Here is a 26266-nt window from a genome sequence, read left to right as displayed (position 1 = left end):
AATTTGCACTCAAGGCATTGAGCATGGCGTTCTCTATGGAGAAAGCCAAAAGGAGAACGACGTGTCTCACTCACTAAAAGTCAAAAGACCAAGCCACCCCCATTTTAAGAAGGTTGTGTTTGCCACAAGGGGATGGTGTTCGCCACCCTTTATATTTTTCAGGCAGTTGGAAAAATGGGCTTGGCTTAGTCTCCCACCTCCTCCACTCTTCCCTACCTTCTCTCACACGAAGTCAGCAACCCCCATTTGACATTTTAGAGTTTATAAGCATTATAAATAGAATAAATATTTCACTTTTCAATTCATCCAATCTTAGTACAACTTAGGCATAAATTTATATTCTAAAAGCTTTAGTTCTTCACATCAGAGAGTTATTGTGTTGTTGTTGTCGTCGGGTTTGGAACACCTTTACTTTAAAGTTATTTATCTTCATGCATTTACATTCCTTCGAAGTTTATTTCCGACATTTACTTTCCGTCGAAGTTTATTTCCATTGCACCTTTATTCTACATTATTTGCATTTACTTGCTTTGTCTATTTTACTTTGCACATTTATTTTCTTGCTTTAATTTCCAACACTTAATTTACTTTCATTGCACGTTCATTATTTTGAATCGCTTAATATGCCTATTTCTGTATTTCAATCAAAAGCTTTAATTTTATCGTAAGCATGTTCAGCTAATTTTTTAGTGTTGGAATGTGAGGACCATCGATTTGACGGTACTCTTTATGTTATTTCTTTAGGATTACAATTGAGGATTGTTTTGCTTTTAACATAATTTTTCTGAACTTAATTTGATCGGTTATTACTAAAGTAGAATCGCGAACATGTCGAGTAAGATCGAAAGTCGTCTGATGCTAAAGACTAAAATTGGTTTGTTTTTGGTTAATAAATACCAAGGAAGCACTTTGTTAATTAATTAGGAGAGTTTAATATTTCTATAAAAGTGATTTTAAAACTATTAGCGGACGCGTTCATAGGTTTAAGATCTGATTATCCGAGCGAAAGCCGGAAACCCTTTTAAGTTAAACTTTAAAACAAAACTATTGTTCAACTAAGTACAAGATCTAATTTCTTAAAAAAGGACTTACTACTTTAATGCAATACACAACCGGGAATGTGACAGCTCCGATAAAGATTAGAGAGTAAACTCCAATTCCGAATATGAGAGAGCAGCGGTTCTTGTTCAATTAAGTTTTTTTATGGGTAGAAAATAGTACCCCGCAAGTAATCCTAACTATAACTAATAGGAGTATTTTTGTTCGATGAAATCCACATTTTATTATTATTTCTCTAAATCTATTTCAAAGTTTATTATTTTATTTTGTTCTGTTTATTCCAAACCATCTAACGATCTCCTTAGATAAACATTGTAGCAATAGAAAATGATAGATTGACTATTAGGGCTCTATGGATTTGACAACCTTTTATATTACTCTGATACACTCTGTATACTTTCGGATGCATGCGATCAGTGAACAAAAGCTCCTTTCTATTATAGCTTTATAAAAGAACAAAGTTTCAGCGTGTTATAAAGTTTTTCATTGATTCGTTTTTCATTAGTTATTTTTGTAATCTTCCAAGTCTTAATTTCATAGTTGTATTATTCATGACAGTTAGGAGAGAGTGGTAGACAACATTGTACCATAGTACAATCCTTGAACCTCAAAACATGCATAGTGGAAGGAATATCTGATTTGTACCATGTACTATTTGTCTCACGTAAAACCTTTGATCTTGTCTTCTAATCTTCATAGGCTTCAGAATGTAAGTTGGTGAAGCATGTTTAGAAGGATCTAATGTTGAATTAAAGTCTTCGGAACCTTGTCTTCAGAATCTTCAAAACTTGTACTCCAGAACCTTGTCTTCAGAGCATTCAGAACTTGTGCCAAAATGTAAGAGATTGAGATTCTCTAGAAGCTCTCTTATCATAATCACAGTCAGAAGCTATTTGATGAGCATTCTATTAGAAGCATAGTTAAAAAGCTTTCAAGAACTTGACTTGTCTTGTAAAGCACACTTGGCAATACTTCATGGTCAGAGTATGTTAATTCTAGAAACTGATGACGTCACACGCCATACTATCAGAGTCACAACCTGTAAGAAAAAGCTACACACTACACATAAACCATAAGGGTAAAAAATTATTCTCTAAGATACCAGGTATTGTTATCATCAAAACTAAAAGCAAGATGCATAACCAATTTTTGTTATTACACCTGTAAAAGCTTAAAGTTGATTTTAGTGGAAATTTCAAGGATAAACTCTTGAGGACTTGAGTAGGTCAAGTGGTTTACACTGAACCAAGATTAACCGCTGGTTAAATCTGACTATCTCATATTCTTTACCTGTAGTCTTTTATCTTCTTTTTGCAGCATTTATCTCTTCTTTCCATTTTCTGTTGCTACTCCTTTGTTTGTTTGTTTATAATAACATAACATTTTCAAAATCAAATATTTTAAAAATCATTTTTGAAATCCAGATATCTCAATTCACCCCCACGTGTTTGGAATTACTTGGTCAATAAATGACTCCTTTAAATATAAAATAGTATTCTTACAAATATACCTTTAAAACTCTTGCATATGGATCTTTTTGCCTCATCCAGAACCACGACGTTTGGTAGGAATTATTATTCCCTTGTAATAGTGAGTGACTATTATTGCTATACTTGAAAAACTTTTCTTATCTCATAAAGAACATGTTTGTTTCCTTTCAGACGTTATCCAAAACAAAAGAGGCTTAAGCCTTGCATCTATGCAAAGTGACCATGGAGGTGAATTTCAAAATGTGGAATTCGAGAATTTTTTTAACGAAAATGGCATAGTTTCTCTACATCATAAGATCCCCAACAAAACTTGTAGTGAAACATAAAAAATATCTCTCGAAGAGCTAGCGAGGATGATGCTAAATGAAATCAACCTTCCTAAGTATTTTTGGGCTGATGATGTAAGCATTGATTTCTATGTGATGAATCGTGTCTAAATAAGACTAATTCTAAAGCTCACTCCCTAAAAATTATAAAAAGGAAATATGCATAATATTTTTCACCTCCATGTTTTTGGATGCAAGTGTTTTGTCCTTAATAAAAGGAAGGATAACCATGGAAAATTTGAAGCTAAAGCTGATGAAGGTCTATTCTTAGAATATTCTACTTATAGTAAAGCATTTAGAATCTTTGATGAAATAACTCTGACTATATAACAATTAGTCCTTGTTACCTATAATGAAACTAACCCTAAGTCGGTAGAGGTATAAGTGTTTGACTATGCAAGTGTTTTTGAAATAACTCTCTTAGAAGACCAAATGGGTCTTTTCATAATAAACTTGATGAAAATGAATCTATTTTAAGAAATAAAGAAAGGTTTGTAGTGAAATGGTACAATCAATAGGAAGACATGAATTTCTATGAAACCTATGCTATTGTAGCTAAGATTAGAAGCCACAAGAATACTTTTAGATTTTTCATGCAAATGAATGTAAATAGTGCATTCTTGAACATTTTTATCAAAAAGAAAGCGTATGTTGATTAACCTCAGGGATTTCAAAATTTCTCTTATCATAATAGTATATTCAAGTTGAAAAAGAATTTCTATGGTTCGAAACAAGCCTCTCGAGCTTGGTACAGCCGTTTGAGCAAGTTTCATATTGAAAATAATTTTCAATAAGGAAAGGTTGAAAAAACACTTTCATTACGATATATGTGCATGGTTTTTTCTTGTGCAAATAAATGTTGATGTTATATTCAGTGTTACTAACAATTCTTTTGCAAAGATTTTTCCGATATAATGCAAAACAAATTTGAAATGTCTATGATAGAGGAGCTTCGGTACTTTCTCAAATTTCAAATATATCATTCTATGAAAGGAACCTTAATCAATCAAGCTAAGTATTGTAAATATCTATTAAACAGATTCAAAAGGGAAAAAACAAAACCTATCTCAACTCTCATAAGCACCTCGTGTTGTCTAGATAAAGATGAGGGAGGAAAAAATGTTGAAGAAAGAAAATATCGAGGTATGATCAATTCCATTCTTTATTTTACTGCATCACGTCCTAATATTATTCTTTCAGTCTGTATGCATACATGCTTTCAAGAGAAAACCAAAGAATCACACTTCGCCACAATTAAATATATTATGAGATATCTCATTGGTTATAAATTTGATTATGATTTAGTTGGGTAATCTAATTTTGATTTCTCTAGTTGTAAATGGAGCGAAAAAGTATGTGTGGTACATGTCATTTCATGGGAACTTTTTTGTCTCTTGGCATATCAAGAAACAAGCAAGGGTCATGTTATCCACACCTAAAGCAGAATACATTTTTGTGGGTAGTTGTTGTGCACAAGTAATCTAGATGTAACAGTAGTTAAGTGATTATATAAAGTCTCTTAATCTTCTTACTAAATTGATTTTCAATTTTATTCACATAAATCATAAACATGTTAAGCACTTCGCTTTTATTCTTCATTAGGTATACATAAGTATAATCAGAGCAATGTTCAATCTAGTCCACATATGTCAGAGTGTATAAGATCTTTAGGAACTGAATCTCTAATTACTTATATATGTGAAGTCTTGGTTATTTTATCTTGACTGCAGTATCCAAAATTTTCTAAGTAATTGACATTTAATTTTGGAATTAGGCCTAAATTACTTAAATTAGAAATAATACACTTATTGACATGACAAAGTCTAGCATGCCAAATAGTAAAATCACACAAGGAGTAAGCAGAAGGAGAAATTTTATTCAATTCAACATTCAATTTAAACATACCATTATTGGCGCATCGTGTCCCAACAAAAATACCTTTGTTAATGATGGTGTACAAATCTTCCCTTATAGATTGCTAAATCCTGCCTTATTTAGAAGAAACCCATAAACAAGATTTTTCTAATCTCAGGAACATGCTTGACATCCTTTAAGATTAAAGTCTTTCCTAAGGTGAAATTCAGCCCCACTCTCCAATTACAACAACATTAGTGATGTGAGCATCTCCTAACACCACTTTCTTATCATCAACTTATGTGTATATTTTGAACATAATACAATCATAACAGATATGACGACAGACGCGGGTGTCTATCCACCAACCATCAAATCCATCAACCATGTTAGTTTTAGTAATCATAGCAATAAATTTATCATTCATCAAGTTAGCTTATGCACTAGAGTCAATAACATGTTTAAGCTCTTACATCTCTTAGACATATAACTCGGTTTTCATAGTTAAAGCGGGTGAAAACATGAGCGTAATTTTTTGAGGTGGTGGATTTTGCCTAGAAATTAGAGTAATTAGGGCCCTAGAAGGTTTCTAATTCTTAATTCGTATCACAACATTGTAGTTCTGATTCTTTAATGGTTTTTCCATATGACTTGTAAACCACACTGAATTTTTTTTGTTATTTGAAACAATCAACACTTCATCTTTCAGATCTTGTCTCCGAGATTCTGCTTTAATTTGGAGGCGAGTAATCAGACATTTAGTTGAAAATTCTTTTGATTTGTGGCAAAACAAGTATTTAAAATCTTTTCAGCTTGGGGGAAGTTCGTCAATTATAACATCAATTTGAAATTATTCATTTAAGAACATACCTTCAATGATGATCTCGTGAGCCATCTTTTAAAGTTCGTGACGTTGAGGTTCCTTATACCTTTCTTTTACCATCAGTTACCTCGGGTAGCAACTAACCTTATAAGTTTTTGCTCCAACTTCTTAAGTATTATACTTCTTTATCAAAGCTTCTCATACCGATTCAGGGGTCAGTTCTGTCTTAAGTGGTTTCAACCTCCTCCCAATCGCAGTTGCAGGGGATGGAACTGTAGTTCTCCCTATCAAGACTAGCGTCAGTCACCACTAGACCAACTAACAATTGGTCAATTCTATATTATTTTAACACATTTATTTTTTAATCATTAAAATTTAATTAAAATAAAACTTAAAAATATTCCTAAAAATTTGATTTGTTTTTCAATCATATTGATATGAATAAAAATCCTGAAAATGGTATTACTAGGAATGATATTTTCAAGATTACAATTTTAATTCATCAAATAAACACACCTCTACTTGACATGGGAATTTGCTATGATTTTCCCCTAAGCATGGAAACACACCTCCCAATGAGTAATCAATTGCAATGGCTTGAACAATAAATTTACAATTAAAAACTTATCGGAAAAACACTTATCACGCATTGAATATCGGTCTCCATTTTCAAGGAACCCGTGAAAAATATGCTACAAACCTAAATACTACGTGATAGGTCACAATGGTTCGCAAAGAGCCGTTACAGTGTTTCAGTTTTACTCCTTATTCTGCAAACACACCTTATTTAAAATTTAAAAAACAGCAACAGACCAATGACAGAGCAAGTAACAACTACCCGTTTTAAAATTATGACACGTGTCATTGCTCAAGAAGCGTAAAGCAAGAACTCAGGATCATTCTCAAGAATCCCCATCGTTTCCGTCGCCAAAACCACCTCCATGTCGACAGAATTACCGCCTTCCCTCCCCGGAAACGCCGACATCTTGCCATCAAACTTATTCCCTCCGCCGCTCCTCACTGCCACCGGCCTCCCCCATCCAAAATCATTATCATACATAGGAAACCTAGGCGAACTACCAATCTGCACTATCCCACCATCGTGATTCCCCAACTTAACAGCTTTCGGCTCGCGCTCCCAATCCTCTACGACGCGCCTCACCACATCACTATTGTACTCCCTAATATTCTTATTCAACTGCTCCGCGCACCATGTAAGATCGTTATCAACCACGTCACCGGCGGATGCATACGTGGCAATGCTCTGAATCGCGTTCCCGAAATAATACTCCGATAACTTCGGCTCCAGACGGTTACGAATATTAACGGCCATTCTAACCGTCGTTGTTTTAGTTCCCTCAAGCTTCCTAGCGCGTGTAACACATTGCCACATTAGAGCGGAGAGCGACTGAAACGATGAAATCTCCGCCGGGGATGTACGGTTGCGATTCACTCTTGTTTTTAGCTTCTGAATTGCTTCTCGAGTGAAACTGAAGATTCTCTCACGCACAGGCTCGTCAGATTTGGACGTCACGTTGATTTCGTCCTCCGACAAACGGAGGACGGCTTTTGAATTCAGAATGGAATCCCGGCGGAAGTCTGGGATTCTGGTAGGTTGCGTGACTCCCCTGGAAATCTCGGCGAACGTGTTGAAGAAGTTCCAGATGGTAGTACCGTCTGTGACAGCATGAGATACGGCGAAACCGATGAAGATTCCGTCTGCGAGGTAGGTGACCTGAATGGCCAAGATTGGTGAGAAATGAGCGGAGTAGTTGATTTTACAGTGAAAAGGGATGAATTGCTTGAATGCAGCATGGACATCGGATGGTGACAAAAGGTCGGTGATAGTGAGATGAGTGGCGGTTGCATGGATGAAATCAACGCCAGCGTCGTTGCATGAGATGTAGATGTAACCATCGGGGTCGGTTAAGAAACGGCCAGCGAGTGGAGGGAAGAGAGAGAGGGTTTTAGAGAGAGAAGTTATAAGGTGAGGAATGAGGGTTTGAGAGGGAAGAGATGGAGTTGTGAAGAGGCAGCCTTTTTGGATGTATTGAGCACATATCATGGTGAGGTCTGAGACAGAGAGTTTCAAGTCTCCAAGAGTTGATTTCTTGTCTGGGTAAACAGTGCATTTTGAGAGGATGGTGACTGCACTAGAATCTTTAGAAAGAGGCTTTGCCATTTTACAAGCTCTTTTTCTGTGTTTTTTTTGTAAGATGTTGTTGAGTATGTTGGATTGGGTGTGTTGTGTTTTTATAGACAACCTTAACTGCTGGTTCATGCATCCCAAAGTTATAGAAAATTGATATATTTGACCTCCATAAATATAGTTGTACTAATTTTAATAAGTTATAGAAAATTGCTTAGAACATCCAATGTAAATATGGGATTCATCATTTACATATCTACATAATATGGCTGATAACGCTGGAATGGACTTATTAAGAGAATGAGTTATTGTTAAGAGAATAAATAATTTTGCTAGTTGGATCGTGTGTACCGGGAATAGTTTGTATAACTTTTGTACTGTTATGTTAAATTTTTATTCATTAGCAATTATGTAGATTTTATACGGATTCTTCTTATTTTTTTGTTTCTATTGTACAATGTATATACATTTGTTTAATTCATGAATCAGATATGTGTAAGGAATTGTTGAAATAAGGACTTGGTACACTGGAGCAAAGTTTCTAGTACGAGGATAATGAACTGAATAATTTAAATGATCTAATTTGGTCTTTATATAATGGGTCATGCTAACGAGTGCCCCAGGGGCACTCTTTAAGCATTCTAAATAAAGAAAATATTCTTTCAAAAGTTCACCATTTCAATTTTCGATGCATTAATTACGCATATTTCCAAGAAAAACTTACTTTTTAAAGCTATTAAAGAGTGCCCCTGGGGCACTTGTTAGCATTTCCCTTATATAATATAGGAGATTAAAAATATTTGTGTATTGGGTGGATGGTCGTTCGATTTGGTATCAACGGCAAGAGTTGTGACGAAGGACGTGATCGTGCCCTCAAACCCTTTTTCTTAAGTTGTAGAGTGAATGTTTTATCGGGCCTGGCTTCGGCTTGAGCTATAGTGGAAGGGAGCATAAGGGTCTTGATGGGACGTAGACATTTTTGGAAAATGATGCATTAAATTTCTTCCTCGTTATTGACGATGTTTCGCAGGTGTGTCTCAACATGTGTCCTACGTCTAGCGGTAATGTTTCTTTCAAGTACTAGGCCTTTTGAGTGCTCTTGAATAATATGCGTTGAAATCTTGATCGTTGGTGACGCCGTTCGCACTTCCCAATGCTCAGGATCGCACTGTTCACCTTTCCTGGGGAATATATAAGGAGTTATTGTACTTTTCTTTTTGCCATTTGTTACTCTTTGAAAGCTCCCTTCTCATTTATGCAATTTTCCTCAATCTCCTCCCATTATCCACTAATTTGTGTTTGGATAAGTTCTAGAGTCAATTCCATTTCTTGACTGATGTTGGGTGTTACGTCTATATGCTAAATGGCTTGTCCCAAGAAGAATTTTGTATGGAGAGGAAATTGGTAGCCTTCTTTGAAGATTTTGGTTATGTAGACAGTGTTATTCCTTCGGGAGCGGCACCAAGGAAACAAAAGAAGCGGCTCATTGAGACGCACTTGATAGTGGAAGACGCTTCGGAGGAGAACATGAAAGTCATTTTTTATGAGTAATGCGAAAGACTTCCTCTTTTCTCGAGTGTATTTTAGATGACTATTGTTGCTTTGTCTTTAATTTGCAGAGAAGATGAAGCGTTATAACACAATGATTCAGATGAAGAGGATGCTCAATGTTACTCCCTTGTCTATGGTTGCTAATGTTACGAAGGCTTTTGGGAGAATCATGCTTACAAGGTCCCTTTCCAATCCAATTGTAGTTACCATTTTCGTTCTGGTTCAAGTGGAAGTTCTAAATTTTCTTAATCAAATTGTTTTTCGCCAGTCATAACTAGAGGAACCCTTTTGTTATGACCGTTTTCGAGGTGACTCATGAAAAAGGGTCATCTGCTCGACATCAAATGTTCGATTAAGATTTAGGAAGACCTGGTCATGTTGTTTGTATAACATCGAAAACGGTTGCACTGTCCTCATACGGCTAGGGAGTTTTGATCCTCTATTTTCGAGGAGGATGGTATGTATTTTTAAAGCAACGATGAGGTCATTTTTCAAGAGGATCTGGCTCAACTAGCATACCAAACTTGTCGGGATCGCTTGTCTTGGCCTTTGGTGCTGCGGGAAAGGGGTATATCTTCTTGCCCAACCGTCTTTGAAAGGAGAAAGAAACGCTTCAAGAACATGCCAACACTCTTACTATCAAGCAATATTGGTACTTGGAGGAGCTTACCAGGACGACCGTCTTGTAGAGAGAATAGGGACCAAAGTGCAGAATTTTGGATGCCCTCACTTGTTGGTTGAGAGGGTGTAATCTCTTGTGCAAGAAATGAAGGGGAAATATGTGTTGGACAAGTAACTTCAAACATAAGAGGAAGGTGAATTGTGTGTCTTCGAAAAATGATGTCAAATTAAAAAAACCTTTGATAAAAGCAATTGCTTCGAACAATTTTGTCACTTAATTAAAGAGTAAGCAGCAGAATGAATAAATAAAGATGAATGCTCACCAGAAATAAAGAAATAGCAAAAGTAAAAAGATAGAAGGGATAAGAAAAATGCATCATAGATTTATAGAGCTTCAGCCTAACCACTTGACCTACTCATTTTCCCCAAAAAAATTCTTGAGAGTTTTTATTATAGACGTGACCTTTTCACAGGTTATGTCCACGAAGCTTCTTACAAACAACCTTGGATTTTTACATTGGCTATCCTCCAAACCAAACACGAGATTTTATACCAGGCTAATCCCATAACCAAATGAAAGTTTTTACTCCGTTGCAGCTTAAGAACAAACAAAGATTTTAAGAACAATATCATAAACCAAATTAGAGCTTTTATACTAGGTGAAACTCACGAACCAAATGAAGATTTTCACAAACAATCTCACGAAGCAAATAGAAACTTCTCACAAAGAGATTTTCCACAAGAAATAAAATTCTCTTGTATAAATTACAATATTACACAAGAAAATTCTCATTGATATTTTTCACTATTAAAGCACTAAGTAATTTTTTTAAAATGAATGAAATGAGAAGAAAAGGAGTAAAAAGTGAGAAAGTAAGTCAAAACACATTTTCTAGTGTGGTTTGAAAATGAGGAGAACCCTTTATTTATAGGAAAGAAATCGAGCTAAAATAGGAAAATTATGGGCTTTTAATGCTCATAATCGATTATGCCTTAGATTTAATCGATTATGTGCTTCATAAAAATGAATACTCTAATTCTCAAAAAAGAAACCTTACAACTGCTAGTGTCATAATCGATTAGGAAGCTTTAAACCTTGATTTAATTGGATGGCTAATGGCTTTAATCAATTAGGAAATTTATATAAGCCTCTTAAATGTTTAGGAATATCCTTTATCAATCTTACAATCACCTTGATGGTTCCTCTAAGGGTTCAAGGAATTTTATCAAAAAGAGAAGTTAAAAACATTTTTAGGTGAGTGTGTGCATTGCCTTAGTAATTTAAGAACTACTCTGATATCATTTACAAGACTCTGACCGCTCATACACGGACCAAATGATCTTTCACATTTCCTCTTTTTCACAAACTCTTAAGCTTCAAGATCCCTTGCTTGATTCATCAATAAGTTAATACTTCATCCGGAATGTGACTTCTTTTATTTGATGAGGCTTCATAATACTTCTTGATAGGCAGCATCATCAGAGAGATTTGCTTTATTGAAGATCATTAGGGATTCCATCAAATTCCATATGACATCAGGTGTTATCCTTAAGGGATTATCTTTGGAATCGTGATCTCATAAGCATAAAAAATAATATCATCAGTTCAAATTAAGACTTCACCTCATAGTGTTTTCATCAACAAAAATATATAATTCACTTGATTGGTTCATACATTATACCTACAAGCTTATAGATTCACATCCCCCTTTTTTTATGATGACAACTTATCTCTTAGAGGGGTGGACAAAAAAGTGATAATGATAAAGGATTGTAGGGGTTCAACTCCCCTGACAGATATAGAGAGTATATCTTTCTCCCCCTGAGAGTATACTTCTCTCATTTTGGCATGATAAAAAAGGCAGGGAAAGTATAAATAGATATAAAATACATATAAGCACATAAATCAAGAGATAAGAAGGGAAATAACATTCTTATTATTGATTAAAAAGAAATCAAAGTACAATAAACCAAGAAAGGGTTGAAGGTACACTGAAAAAGTATAAAAGACATGACGCAAGACTGCTAATTGTTATTATCATCATTTGATATTTCCTTCCCTGACACGTGCTTCTAGATGAGTGCAGCTTCTTTGGTCAAATTGTGAATGTCTTAAACGGTGTCCTAGGAGATTGCTAGCAGTGTTGTAAACTTTTCTTCCAACGAAAGATGTGCATTGTCTTTGACATCTGCTTCCATTGAAACAATCTCTAGATTTTTATCATCAATGCAGACTTTCATTGTAATTGGTGTTTTATCACAAATATGTCTAAGATCTACACGTGATATTTCATGACCCAAGGAGATTCCAGCTTTGACCAAATATTTAGTGGTTAGACTTTCATATGGCAATCCTACTGAATTGATCCTTTTACATTTGAACATATAGAAAACCATTGCTTCAATCCAATTGACTTGAAAGTTATGAGAGAACAACCACACGGGTATTACATTTTCCTTTAGAAATACATCACATTTATCTTTTCTTGGAAGCAACACATGGGTCATTCAATGCAAAATAGGTATTTTCATTAGGAGAAAAGTCTTTAACAAAATTCTCTTTTAGGGTAGAAGGCCCTGAGTTCCTTATGCTTGGAAAAATATTTCTCTTATGTGACCTTTAATGAGGAAGCCTTTGATGGAGAGCTTTTTGAAAATGGATTAAGACTCTTTATGAGAGTCATAACGATAATGATAATAACAATAGACACTTTCATAAAAACAAGAGAAAAGAATATAAAATTGGATGAAAGAAGGGTTAGGATTGTGTTCCTTTAAATAACAATTTCCTTAGCTATTTATGTTATGGAAAATCATCTAAAATCAAGTTATTTCGGCCAAGAAAAGGTTGATTTGCAAACCTATCCAAAATGAGCTCACTAATCGATTATCCAATTACATAATCGATTCTGTCTTAATGAAAATATGATTCTTCAGCACTTGTATACTTGAGATTTGATTTAATTCGGATTTGGAGGGAAAATAAAGTTTGCCTTGATTTATTCCCTTAGGATTTATTAAATTAGAAGGCATGTAACCTTAATTTTAGTTGCACCTAATCGATTAGATTTTTAGGGTTAATTGATTAACCCCCCCCCCTTTTCTGCATCCTTGCTCTTTTAGGGCTTTGTCTTTTGCCCTTGTCACTACTTTTCTTTCAACACCACACCCCTTGGCAGAATATTTCATTTTTTGCATGGCAATCTTGTTAAAATAAATTTTAACTCAATCCAAAAAAATATGTTACTGATAAAATAATATTCACTGAGTATAAATATGATCATTTGCTAGAGAATTTCATCATATTTTTACGAATCAATTTATACCAAGTGTTTAACCTCTAAAATCTTAATATATCTTGAGAAAACCCCCCCTCGGGAGGGGACGGTAAACCATTGTTGATTTTCCATCTCTACAAATTGCTTAATACGAGAGTTTTGAATAATCTTCAAGAGTGATATGATCACCAAGGATCCTCGAACTTTATAACCATCATAAGCATTACGGCTGTTGAACAAAACCATCAACACCAACAAGTAACAACTTGATCCAACTTTATTAGGATCATTAAACAACACCACACATCATCTTTCTCTTGTATACTTAGAGTATACACACGATTTATACAACTTAATTATATTTTCATTTAGCTCCTTCAAGGATGCAATGCAATCTTACACAACAGATTAATTTTTAACCTTTAATACACAAGTTTTTTTGGATCCTGGTGCATTAATGGCTTTAAGAGATCTAGAGTTATTTCCTTTAAACCATCTTAAATCATTTAAATTTACATAGTAATATGGCTCCAAATGATCAGGCTTATTACAAAAATTATACGTAAAATTAGGTCGGTTGGATTTCTTAGCATGTTATATATTTCGAAATGATTGATTAGATTTATAACCTAAACCATTTTAGTATACAAATATCTTTGATTAGACATAATTAAATCTAGCTCATACAAACTTTCTAAGAGTTTGTGCAAGCTGGTTACTTCAATTTTCAAAGATTCACATGTTTAACATTTTTTTTCAATTTTAAAAATTCATTTATAATACTAGTGATTTGTCTTCACTCAAAATTTTATTACTATTTTCTAAAAATTGAATATACTCTTTAAAATTTTATTGTTATTTTCTAGGGTGTTCCATTAATAGTAGGGTGTATACAGTGTTTTATAAGCACGCAAAATCTATGATGGGATTCATAAAATACTTTGTTAATGATTTTAAACTGAAGTGACTCCCTATAAAGATGAAGATTATGATCTCACTGGTCATAATATTGAAAAGTTTATGGTTAAAAGAAAATCTCACTACTACAAAGACCATCTTCTACAACCATTTCTTACCACAACCACATAACCAACCGAGGTACTATATATTCATTAGGCGCCTTTTATTTTTTATTTTTAAATTACATATAACCACAATCACAATTAACAACCGTTGTGATATGTTAAGAATGACGCACTTCGAAATCCAACACCTGCGATTTTTATATTTTTTGTTAATAAAGGGGTGGGTTCCCTTAATTTCAAATTTTAAATAAAAATTAAAAACTTGTCTCTGGGGTCCAAATTACTAGGGATATACAAATATCTTCATTTGTCCTTGTATTTTTATGACAAGATCTGGAAAAGAATTTACTATAATAGTTGTCTATGTGAATGACATAAATATTAATGAAACTCCTGAAAAATTTCTAAAAACTATAAATGGCTTGAAGAAAGAGTTTGAGATAAAGGATCTAGGAAAGACAAAGTAATATTTAGGTTTGCAAATTGAACATTTGGACAATGGAATATTTGTATATCACGAAGCTTATATAGCAAGAATATTAAAATATTTTTATATGGACAAATCTCATGTTTTCTACTCCAATGCTTGTTAGATCATTGAATATGAAGAAAGATTTTGTCAAACCTCGAGAAAATGATGAAGAATTACCTAATTCTGATATCTTTGTGTGATCGAAGTACTAATATATCTTGTTAATTATACACGTCTTGATATATCATTTATTGTCAATCTCTTAGTAAGATGTGATTTTTTCACCTATACAAAGTCATTGAAATGGAGTCGAACATGTACTTCATTATTTTAGGGATACAATAGACATAATTTTGTATTATTATAAAATATTTAAATTAGAATTAACAGATTATACAAGTGTGTTTCTTAAAGGACCGGCCCTGGACCCGGGCAAGTAGGCCCACAGCCCAGGGCCTCAAAAAATTGGGGGCCTCAATTTTAGGAGGTGTAGTAAAAAAATTATAATACTAAAATAATAAAATATATGACTGTTAGCGAAAAGGTAAATCCTTGTTTTTTATTGCCCTGCGGCCACGCCAATTCTTTTGAATCATAGTGTTTTCGTTTCGAGACTTAGAGGAGCTTCTATATTTTCAATTATGAAATTTTCTCGGTTTGAGACTTAGAGGAGCTTCTATATTTTCAATTATTAAATTTTTAGAGAAACACTCTCTTTCATAACTTGTATTGTATGTGGCTCTTTTCACAAATTAGAGAAACACTCTCTTTCATGACTTGTATTGTATGTGGCTCTTTTCACAAATTAGATAGAGTTAAAAGGTAGTGCTCTGACAGTGTAAAATAATTTTACACTGTCATTCAATAGAAAATGATAAATATGCTATGTCATTAAATTTATTTTAAATAAAAAAGTGATTTAATTAGATACATGAGTGGTAATTGATTGACAGTGTAAAAATATTTTACACTATCAGGGCATGATTCCTTTTCTCAACTAGATAAGGCAATGCCAATTCTCATTTCAATGCATTTATATATTTTAAAATAATATAATACATTGTTAATTCATTCATGTATTTATCTTTTAATATAATATAATACATTGCTAATTCATTCATGTATTTGTTTATGGCACGCTTTTGGATATATGGAAGAAAGGATTGATAAATTTATTTGGAAATAAATTATTCTGCTCTCTCTATCTATGCCAATAATTATGGTTCATTTAGAAAATAATAGAGAGGTAAAGTATTATTTTAAAATTGTATAAAAAAAAATCATTTTAAAAAGATATAATTTTTGTGGCAATTAGTATTTTTCAAATTTTAATTATAAAATAATTTGTATATAATCAATTAAAATTTATAATTAAACTTTAAATTAAATTTTATTTTGATGGTTATTTGTTGTGACCTTTATAATTTTATTTTAATTTATTTTAGTGTAAATTTTAAAAATTATTTAAATGTTAAAAGTAAATATTAAAAAATTTACCATCAATTAACTCATTAATTATTACTTGTGCTTTGATTTATTATTTTTTTTCATCATAGAAATAAATTTTTTACCAATTCGATAAACCTGCATATTAAAGTCAGAATATGATTTACGCCTACTCCTACATTTTCTAGCCATATGATTTGGTTTTCTGCAATTAAAGCAAAAGAAAATGTCACTTTTATTTCCTTGAGATGGTGGATGTTGCTTAGAAATTAGAGCAATTCAGACACTTAAAAAGTTCTCATTCTTAATTTAGTTAATCATATTTTGATTCAGAATTTTTTTAATGATTTGCATATGACTACTTATCTGCATTGAAATTCTTCTTATGGTTATAAACAACCAAAACTTCGTATTTTTTATTTTGTCTTCAAGAGTTTTCTTTATTTTAGAGGCGAGTAAAACGTCAATATTTTTGTTAGGGGTCCATTTATTTGTTTGTCCTTGGCCTCTAAAAAGTCGGGACTAGCCTTATTTCTTACTCTCGTAATGATAATTTTCAAACATATTATTTGTTTCTTGGTGGTATAAATATTTCATAGAAATCTATAAAACATTCCATAGAACTTAAACTAAATGCATGAAAATCTATATTTAATGGGATTTAAGATTTCAAAACTTCGTGTAAAACCTTTTAAAAATACTAGATAAAAAGATATTACTGAGCGATTCAGATTATTCTACATTTTAACACTACACTTTATAATTAAAGTTAAACAAAATGCTTAAATTCAAATGAAGGAAAATCTAAACCTATACATGCATCCACTACTCCTCATTTTTAATAATGGTAAATGAAATAAAGACAAAATGTGAAAATGGACTAGTTTAGAAAAAGCTTCTTATAGAAGTTTGGGCAAATGGGAGTTTCTTCTCTTAAGCCATACCAGATAACCTACAACTTTGATTTAACAACGTACAAGCAAAGCAAAGACTAGAGAGGAACCCAATTGAAGTTTTCTAATTAAGATTATGCGTGGTTAAACAACAAAAATGTAAACCAATCCACTTCATGGTTTTGGTTTAATAAATCAAACCATTTTTTTTTTGAAAACAAATTGTCTAACTTTCACCCAAAAAAAGTTAAATCGACTTTCTGAATTTTTATCAATTAAATCAGTTAAAAGGTGCTTAATTTGTCACTCTCCCCTTTCATTTTTTCTTTTTAAAAAAGAAAATATAAGCAACGTACATGAAGACTTGCAGTCGCTGATGTGCCTCCTTTCACCGTCATTTCTTTACTCCCTCTGAGCACTACTTCAATCTTTAAAATTGTTCATTACCAAAAAGACCTCTCTAATTTCCTAAGTTTTATTTTCTTATGCTCTTAATCCAAATCATACTCTAATTCAAAAGTATGGATTTTGCAATTCCCTTTTATTCTTGATTGAATAGGTGAATAGATTTTGCAATTTACTAAGAGTTACATATTTTTCCCTTTGATTCATGCTCAACATAGTTTCAGAAGAAACAAACCTAATCATTTGCCCATATGTCACTATGTACAATCATTTGCCCATATGTCACGTTCATAACAATCACACGTTTATAACAATCACACTAACTTTTCATAGTTTATGTTAAGTTGTACAACTTTAGGCTAAAAGTAAGATTATTTACCGTGGAATTATAAGTTTGGCAAAGTTGGGAGCCATGCATTTCGAGGATGATAGAGGGGGTAAGATTATTGAGTGGAATTATAAGTTTGGCAAAGTTGAGAGAGTTCATGCCCTAATCAAACCGAGATTTGTTCCTAGATTTTGATTTAATCTTACTTGACAGTCATTGCCAAGGAATGTGTCCTTGACATCCCTTCAAGGAGCTAACCACAAGAATAATTTATTTATTTTACAATAAGTATTAACAGACATATAATAGTGATTCCAAGGCACGTTTGGGAACAATGTGTAGAACAGATGAGAGAAATTCTCTCCTTTTGATTTTTTGTATACTAGAGTCTACGTTTTCAAGGTTTCGATGGAAAAAATCTCAAACAATCGAAATATATGTCCCTGCGGAGTTCAATGGAAAGTGGTTTTACCTGGAGAGGGCCCAGCAAAGAACAATAGAATACCACCTTTGAACATATATATGCAAGAAAAGATTGTTTTCAACTTCAGATAGACTGGAAAAAACGTAAATGAACAACTGACATAGAACATTCTGTGCTAAATTGTGCTTCAGCATGCACCAGGCCAGTGAAGTAATTTAGCAATAACTTCCGCTAAAAAACATAGATATGGTATGGTATATAAGAGTTAGTTTTCAGTAAAAACAAATGCATCATCACCACGGTATGCGTTAACAAAATATACTGCAACAGACAAGAGCGTCCTGATTTTCACTGTGTAAGAATATTGGGATGCATGAAAATGTATGCCAATGTATGTCACAATCAGTCTAAACAAAGGCTAAATCATTCTAATGATAGATCAAATGATACAAGTATTCTCCCTGGACAAATTGCTTATCAAATTAGACAATTTGCTTATCAACTTACCTGTCTCAGCCATCATGTTTAACACCTGATGTAAAAGAGCTCAAGTTCAACTATGTTGCTTTAGTTGAGGGTGGTTGGACATGTGGACTAAAAGTGACAATGTCATTGTTTACTATGAGTAGAGAACTGGGTGAAAAAAATTATGGATTGAAGAAACGTCAAAAATAGCGATAAATGTTTCGAAACAACAGAAAATTATGATTTTTGCAATAAGAACTACATTATTAAAAACATAACAAAGTGAGAATCTAATCAACCTTAGATATAACATCACACATAACACTTCAATTTATACTATTTTACTCAATATTTCCATAAGCTCATTCAAAAAATTAGCACTCAAATTATCAGTGTTAAAAATGTCAAATATTTGTAAAATAGAGTGATATTATAAGACGCACCGCACCTCAGTTCCCAATAACTTATTGAGTCAAAATGCTTATCAAGTAATCATCTAAAGAACCTCAAATTCTTCAATTTGCCACTAATTTGAAAGGAAAACAAAGCCATATGGCTTCATTTTCGTTTGGATAATTGTTGAAAAAAGACTACATAACCTGATGACTATCAATAAAGAGAAGCCATGAACAAAACCACATAGAAAACAATATACTAACCACACTCAAAGCAAAACCAATTTATTTAATTTTCATAACAATAAAAACCCGGATGAACAATTCCAAATCATCACATCACGTGATAAACATTTGCTTACTTACTTCATAATCATCTTGCATCAAATAAAGCAAAACATAAGCATTCAATCCAACACTGATTGAAATATATACATCATATATAATTTCAGCATACTCCAAACATTAGCAAACACCAGCACAGCTAAGAACTTAATAATCTCGGTAATGAGCATCACCATAATCATCTCTAGCAGAAGCAACATCACTTTCAACCATTTCCGCAAGCCTGCGCTCTTCATACTTCATCCCCTCTTCTAGGGCAATCCCGCTCATCGCCCCTGCAACAGCACCAACAGCCAGCCCAGCACCTAGACCCATCTTACCGCCTTTGGGCCTCGGATCAAACGAGGAGGAAAATTCAAGCGGGGCAGATGGTCCACTGGGCCCAGCTGCATAACTTCCGGTACGATCAAAGAAAGGCCTCGGTGGTGGAGGAGGGTAAGATGCACCGGAATAATAGCCGGTGGGAGCAGGATAGTAACCGCCAGGGAGGGTATCAGGGTAAGAGTAGGGTATAGGGTATGGAGAAGGTGAAGAGGAGTATCCTCTGTAATAGACTAAGGATGGATTGGAATTAGGGTTAGGGTTGGGATTAGGGTTAGGATTGGGATTATAATTAGGGTTGGTGTAATCGTAGGTTTGTTGCTGCGGTGGAGGAGGAGGAGAGCGGCCGAGGAGAGCGAGCTTGAGGTGAACCTTGCCGTGAGGGCGGCCGGAGGGTCGTACAACAGGAAACTTGCGGTTGATGGTGGAGTGGTTGAGTTCGTGGAGGTCTTTAAGGGGGAGGCGGAGGGTGGCGACGAGGGGTTTGGGGGTATCGGAGGGTTTGGAATGGAAGATCTCGAGGGTGAGGTAGGAGTCAGGGAGAGGAAGTGAGAGAGGGAGGGTGAATCGTTCGTTCCAGACGGGGGAAGTGTTGCCGGAGTCGTCGGATTTGGTGGCGAGACGACGGTCGGGATCGACCCAGAAGACGACGTAGGGTTTGAGATCGCCGTTTTTCCAGTTGACGTTTTTGAGATGTTTGGCGGAGACGATGGTGAGGTCGAGATCTACGGACTTCGACGGTGGGGGACGTGAAGACGCCATTCTTTTTTCTTTTTTTTGGCTTTCTGTTCTGTGATGTTCGAAACTAACACTGGTACAGAAACAAATCGGACGCGTATTGGGAAACTTTACAACTTGTTCTGTCTTAAATAGTAATTTTAAATATAATTAAAAGGCATTTTAGTAATTACACGTTTAAAAGTGATTTTGACTATCCATACAACATAAAAACAACATAAATTGATGAGAATCACTTTTATCTAGGGGTGGCAAACGGGCACGGGCATGCCCGCCCCGTTTAGCCTCGCCCTGCAAAAGCCCGTGAAAAAATGGGACGGGGCTGGGCGGGCATATTAGAGAGTGCGGGTCTAAAGCCTTGCTCCGCCCCGCAAAAAGTGAGGACGGGGCGGAAAAAGCCTGCGGACATTGAACCTTTTAGGCCTAAAAATAGTAAAATTGAATGAAAAAGCTCATGCCCGCAAAAAAATGGGGCGGGGCGGGCATACTAAAGAGAGCGGGCCTAAAACCTCCCCCCGTCCCGCGAAAAAGTGCGTGTAAAACGGGCTTTCCCCGCGGGCCGGGCCCGTTTTGCCACCCCTATTTTTATCTAAAGTTTCCAAACACAAATCTTTAAATTGTTTGCATCACCTAATTTTACTCAAACAAAAAAATCTCTAAACATGCTCGACCATGAAAATAAAAGAGAATTTTTTTATTCATCCCTTTTTTTCTTGGTCACTCTTAGTTAAAAGCCATAAATGCCTCTATAATTTGGAATTGTATTTTTGAAGTTGGAAAAAAGACTGATTTCGGAGATGCATCTCCGAAATCACTCTTTTTTAAATAAAAAAAATAATATTTCGGAAATACATTTCCAAAAACAACATTTCGGATATGCATTTCCGAAAAAATGTGTGTTTTGCTGTTTAAACAAAACAGTCTCTCCCATTTTCATTTTATCTTAAGGGTGTGTTTGGTAGAGGAGAAAAAGAAGAGAGAGAGAAGTTGAAGAGAGAGAGAGGTTGAAGAGAAGAGTAGAACTTCTCTGGTTGAGGTGAGAAAGAGAAGAGAGAGCTATAATTAATGGGTCCCACTACTTTTTCAATCTTCTCATAATTAGAGAGAAATGAGAAAGAGTATTAATAGTCCAATTTTATCCAATTATTAAAATATTAATTTTTATCTATTTTTTAAATTCATTATGTAATAACTTTGTTTAGTAAAGGATATTTTTATCTTTTAAAAAATGATTACATTTCTTTCTCTTCTATTTCTCTAATACTTCTCTTATAACAAACAATACATAAAACTCAAAAACTTTACAAAATTCTTCCATTTCTCCATCCTACTACACGAATTTGCTCTCCAAAATTGCTCTACAACCTTCAAAGACCACTCAAACTTCAAGTTTCAAAGCTTCCAATTTGTAAGTTTTACATCCTTCAACTATAGGATTGAAATGCATAGTAGAGTTGTTAGAAATTAGTAAAATGTTAGAAATTAGTAAAAATAAGGGTTATTAGTTATTTATAAGAAAATATTAGGTTAAAAGGAAAATGGGCTTGGACCTCACTAGGAGCTTAATTTATTTTATTTTCCTTATTTTGAATTATTTAAATGAATAAATTAAAACAATTGAAATAAAACAATTTAAGGGGTGATTGGATTAAAACTGTGGCACAATAATAAATTTGCTCAATTTGGACTTTATGCACTGACTCAAAATTTCCCAACTTTCACCCGCCATAATTTTCTCAATTTTCATTATTTGGGAATAATTTTGAATTTGTTGGGAAGTTTAGGGTGTCCTCTTCAATTATTTTCGCATTTGAAGATTTTTGATTTTAAAAATGAGAGGGCAAATTGTAAGTGCAAGCATATACTCAACAATAGTTTTTGATTCATGGCAAATATCTTCATTGAACAAATATCAAGCACCAAGTGAATGATTTAAGGAAAAAGGAAGATTTTGGCACTTTTGGACATCTTAGGTCGACTCAACACAAGTCTAGGTCGAACTAGAACACTACATTCACCTTGTAGAAGAAATTGGTCCAGTTAGGTCGACCCATTCTGTCTCTAGGTCGACTCAAACTGAAGGAAGCAAAAAGATTTCACTTCTGCTTCATTTAGGTCGACTCAACCAACTGCCTAGGTCGACCTAAAACTGATGAAAATCAAAAGAACCAAAGTCAGCTGATTTTAGGTCGACCCAGAGTCCCATCAGGTCGACTCAACTGAAGACAATTAGCAAACTGCTGAATCTGTTCCATTTAGGTCGACCTAAGCAATGGAGTAGGTCGACCTATCTCTCCAAAATTTACCAAATTATGTGTCTTCCTTCAGTCAACTCTACTAGCACCTATATATATCATTTTCAGCTAATTATTAAAGTTAACACCAACAACTGAAAGATACACAAAGTCTTCTCATCTTCTATCTTCTTCTCAACTCCAACACAACTACACATAACAATTCTTGTGGTGAGGGTTTGTGATCAAGATTGATAACGTCCATGGAAAGGAATTGAAGGTTCCTAGTGGGTGAAGATATGTGGGGTTATTGGTGAATAAAATCTGCGGATTTTATCCTCCAAGATTGGTGAATTTTGGGGGTTTTTGTCAAGAGGCTTAATCAATGATTCAGCTGAGTGTAGAAGTTGAAGAACAAGGATTCAATTAATTCACAACACTGCAGAAAGGGATCAACGACAAGCTCTTGGAATATACTTGATCTGGCTCAAGATCAAGGGGAGAAGATACAAAGAATCAACACATTCGTTTTACCGTTATTGCTTTGTTATCTTCTTGTATAAACTCTTTTCAATCATAATAAAAGACATCCCAATACCCGTTTGGAATTGGGGGCAGATGTAGTCGTAGCGAGGACGGTCGATGAACTGTCTGAATAAATATCGTGTTCGTTATCGCTTTTATCTTTTCGATTACGTTGTGCTTATTTCTGGTTATAATCGCAAATTGATTAACGAATCAACGTGTTAAACTTGTGTGATAAAATCCTGCAAACACATCCCAAGTCATCACACATTGATTCACAATTCAATTTGATTATTATACACCACGTGTTTGATATATTGTTTCTTTCATTAATCAAAGTCATTGGAAACAAGCTTATCCAAGTTAAACACTTAAACGATTTATCGTAGCATAACTAGTTGATTCTCTGATAGTGTTTTCATCTTCACATCATAATCAGTTTGTGGTTTAAAAACATATCTGATCCTTCCCGTAGAGGTTCGGAGTAGACACAAGTTGATTCCTAAACGCTTTTGTCAGTTTTTTTTAAGAAAACCGAAATAAATTCTGAAGTATCTATTCACCCTCCCTCTATATACGTAAGCCAAGCGTCTAACACAAATTTTGGGGTATGACAGAGAGGATCAACATCGAACTTCATGTTTCCTTTCCCCTTATCAGTAAACTTCAAACGACCATCCTTTATAACATTTTGTATCAAATCCCTAAAAAGAAAACATTGTGAGGTCATATGGCCAAGAAAACCATGATATTTGCAAAAACTCTTTTCTCCCGTTGTTCTAACGGAGGAATTTTGGAATTAGAAGGCACTATCATTTGGTCATCTTTTACTAATAAATCGAAAATTTCATCGCACTTAGTAACATCAAATGTGTATGTTTTCTTAGGAAATTTGTCATTCTTCTCTACTTCGACAGGGTTTCTACCATTCGAAGGAGTGAGCATTTTACAAGCATATGGAGGTGCCTCTTTTAATTCAGTCAAATCTACTTCGACTTCCTCGTAGTTACAAGAATTATCAAATGTTTCGAATTCCTCATCTTCGGCTTCGACATAGGCCACTCTCTCCTTTTTATAACTGTTATTCGCTCTGGCCTTTTTAGCCTTCAAACGTTCGACTTGTCGAACTCTATCTGCCAATTGGGCCATGTCCCTCATATATTGGGTGTCTAATTTCTTTCAAATTGAGTAATCTAACCCACTTGCGGCCATTTCGACTAACTCATGTTCAGGCACGACTGTAAAACATCTAGATTTCAATAAACGGAACCTATTCATATAATCATCTATAAGTTCAGTAAACTTTCTCTTAATGCTAGACAATTCTTTAAGACTTATCTTAGTTTGCCCCATCTAAAATTGCTCATGGAACATTCTTTCGATATGAGGTCATGCATCTATAGAGTTTGGTGGCAAAGTAGTAAACCATGTGAATGCATTTTTTGTTAACGAACTAGGAAAATACTTTAATATTAGGTTTTCACTATTTTCCAGATCCCCTGCTTCGGTCAAGTATCTGGCTATGTGTTTTACAGTTGATTCACTAGTATCCCTTGAGAATTTTGTGAACTTGGGGACTTTGGAACCTCTTGGCAATTCTGTTTGTAGGATAAAATCCATTATAGGGGATGTATAATTTGGGCGTCGAAGCCTTGTGTTCAGGCCATTATTGGCCATGATTCTTTCGATTATGGTAGTTAAATTATTCTCCGCCACCATGTTATCTTGTCTAATCCTATGGATTATTTCGTCTGCATTTTGATCTCTATTAACCATAACTACCCTTCTGGGTTATTCTTCAGGGGCTTGTTGTCGAAATTCTTGTCGTTCTACCCCTTCCCCCATGTCTCTTTCGATGGCATTATGTCTGGGTGGTTGCACCTGGTTAATAGTTGGTTCCTCCCGGGTCTCCACATAGTTTCGCCTACGCTGTCCTATCGGTTAGGGAGGCCCGAAGAAATCTGCTATACGCGCCATTTGCGCTGATAGTTGTTGATAAGATTGGGTATTTTCCTGATTAGTCATATTAATATATTGGATTAAAGGAGATAATATGGTGTTCATACAACACCTTGGTATACCCTTAACTTAAAAGGACAATAAATATACACGAAACGTATTGATTTTTTAAACTTTTGACACTATCCGCCGGGCGTGCCAATTTGTTTACTATTGATTTCTGACAAACAACCGCTAGTCTTCCAAACTTGATAATTTGGTAACTTACAAGATAGACTAGAATGATCTTAGGACATGTGTCTAAAGTTTTTCATATCAATAGTTGAATCCATAGCTTTGTTTGGTAATTGTCTTGGGTGTCTTTATAAAGGCTTGTGACTATATGTAATAATGACTTCAAATGCAGATTGTAAAGTAAAAAGACTTGAATGTAAAATCTTAGAAGAAATAAAGATACATGACAAGAAAATGAATCTAAGTACTTCTACTAAAATGTAAATGAATTCGAAAAGGAGTGCTTTAAAGGAACTTTATTGGTACATGAAACAAAATTAAAGATAATGTTGGTGTCATACGTACATTCTCAATGAAAACTCCTTCTCTTTCGCTTGGTACTTGAGTATTTTTTGAGTAACTTTATACAAATTGAACACCCCTGTATCCTACCACTAAGATTCCTATTTATACTTATTTGACCCTAACGATCTTACTCTAACGAGATGCCACGTTGTGTGTTTGCATGCGCTTCGAATCCCTGGAGTTTCCACGCGTCCTTCTGACTCAAAAGGATCACTTTGAAATTCAAATAATCCTGCTCGAGACTCTTCAACGCGAAACAACGTGCTTTTACAATCCATGCCTTATCTCAACTTAAGAAATAATTTTGACATACATGACCTTTAAAAATAGCTCTTTAAAGTCATTCTTTCTTCGAGACATATGTCTTCGAAGAACATAACCATCTTGTCGAAATCTCCAGCTAACAGTCACATTATAAAAGCAAAACATTTCTAAGTTACAACAATAAAACAAGAACAACAACATATAACATTCAATTTCAATATAAACAACAATAATATCAATAAAACAAGAACATTGAAAACTTCAATCTCAATAACAACAACAACATCTACAGTAAAC

The 26266-nt window shown here is 34.3% G+C and overlaps 2 protein-coding genes across 2 annotated transcripts; both read right to left on the bottom strand.

Annotated features, from left to right (window-relative positions):
- Positions 1 to 6127: 6127 nt before the first annotated feature.
- Positions 6128 to 7815, bottom strand: LOC131661933 (uncharacterized acetyltransferase At3g50280-like). The gene has a single exon (XM_058931594.1). It carries the CDS (start codon positions 7732 to 7734, stop codon positions 6421 to 6423), a length of 1314 nt encoding a protein of 437 aa, XP_058787577.1. The 5' UTR covers positions 7735 to 7815; the 3' UTR covers positions 6128 to 6420.
- Positions 7816 to 19273: 11458 nt separating this feature from the next.
- Positions 19274 to 20519, bottom strand: LOC131661934 (leucine-rich repeat extensin-like protein 1). The gene has a single exon (XM_058931595.1). It carries the CDS (start codon positions 20430 to 20432, stop codon positions 19497 to 19499), a length of 936 nt encoding a protein of 311 aa, XP_058787578.1. The 5' UTR covers positions 20433 to 20519; the 3' UTR covers positions 19274 to 19496.
- Between the last annotated feature and the right edge of the window lie 5747 nt (positions 20520 to 26266).

The sequence above is a fragment of the Vicia villosa genome, linkage group LG3, assembly GCF_029867415.1.
Source record: "Vicia villosa cultivar HV-30 ecotype Madison, WI linkage group LG3, Vvil1.0, whole genome shotgun sequence".
Classification (NCBI taxonomy): domain Eukaryota; kingdom Viridiplantae; phylum Streptophyta; class Magnoliopsida; order Fabales; family Fabaceae; genus Vicia; species Vicia villosa.
Note: the sequence above shows the minus strand (reverse complement) of the source record. Positions and strands in the feature narration are given on the sequence as shown.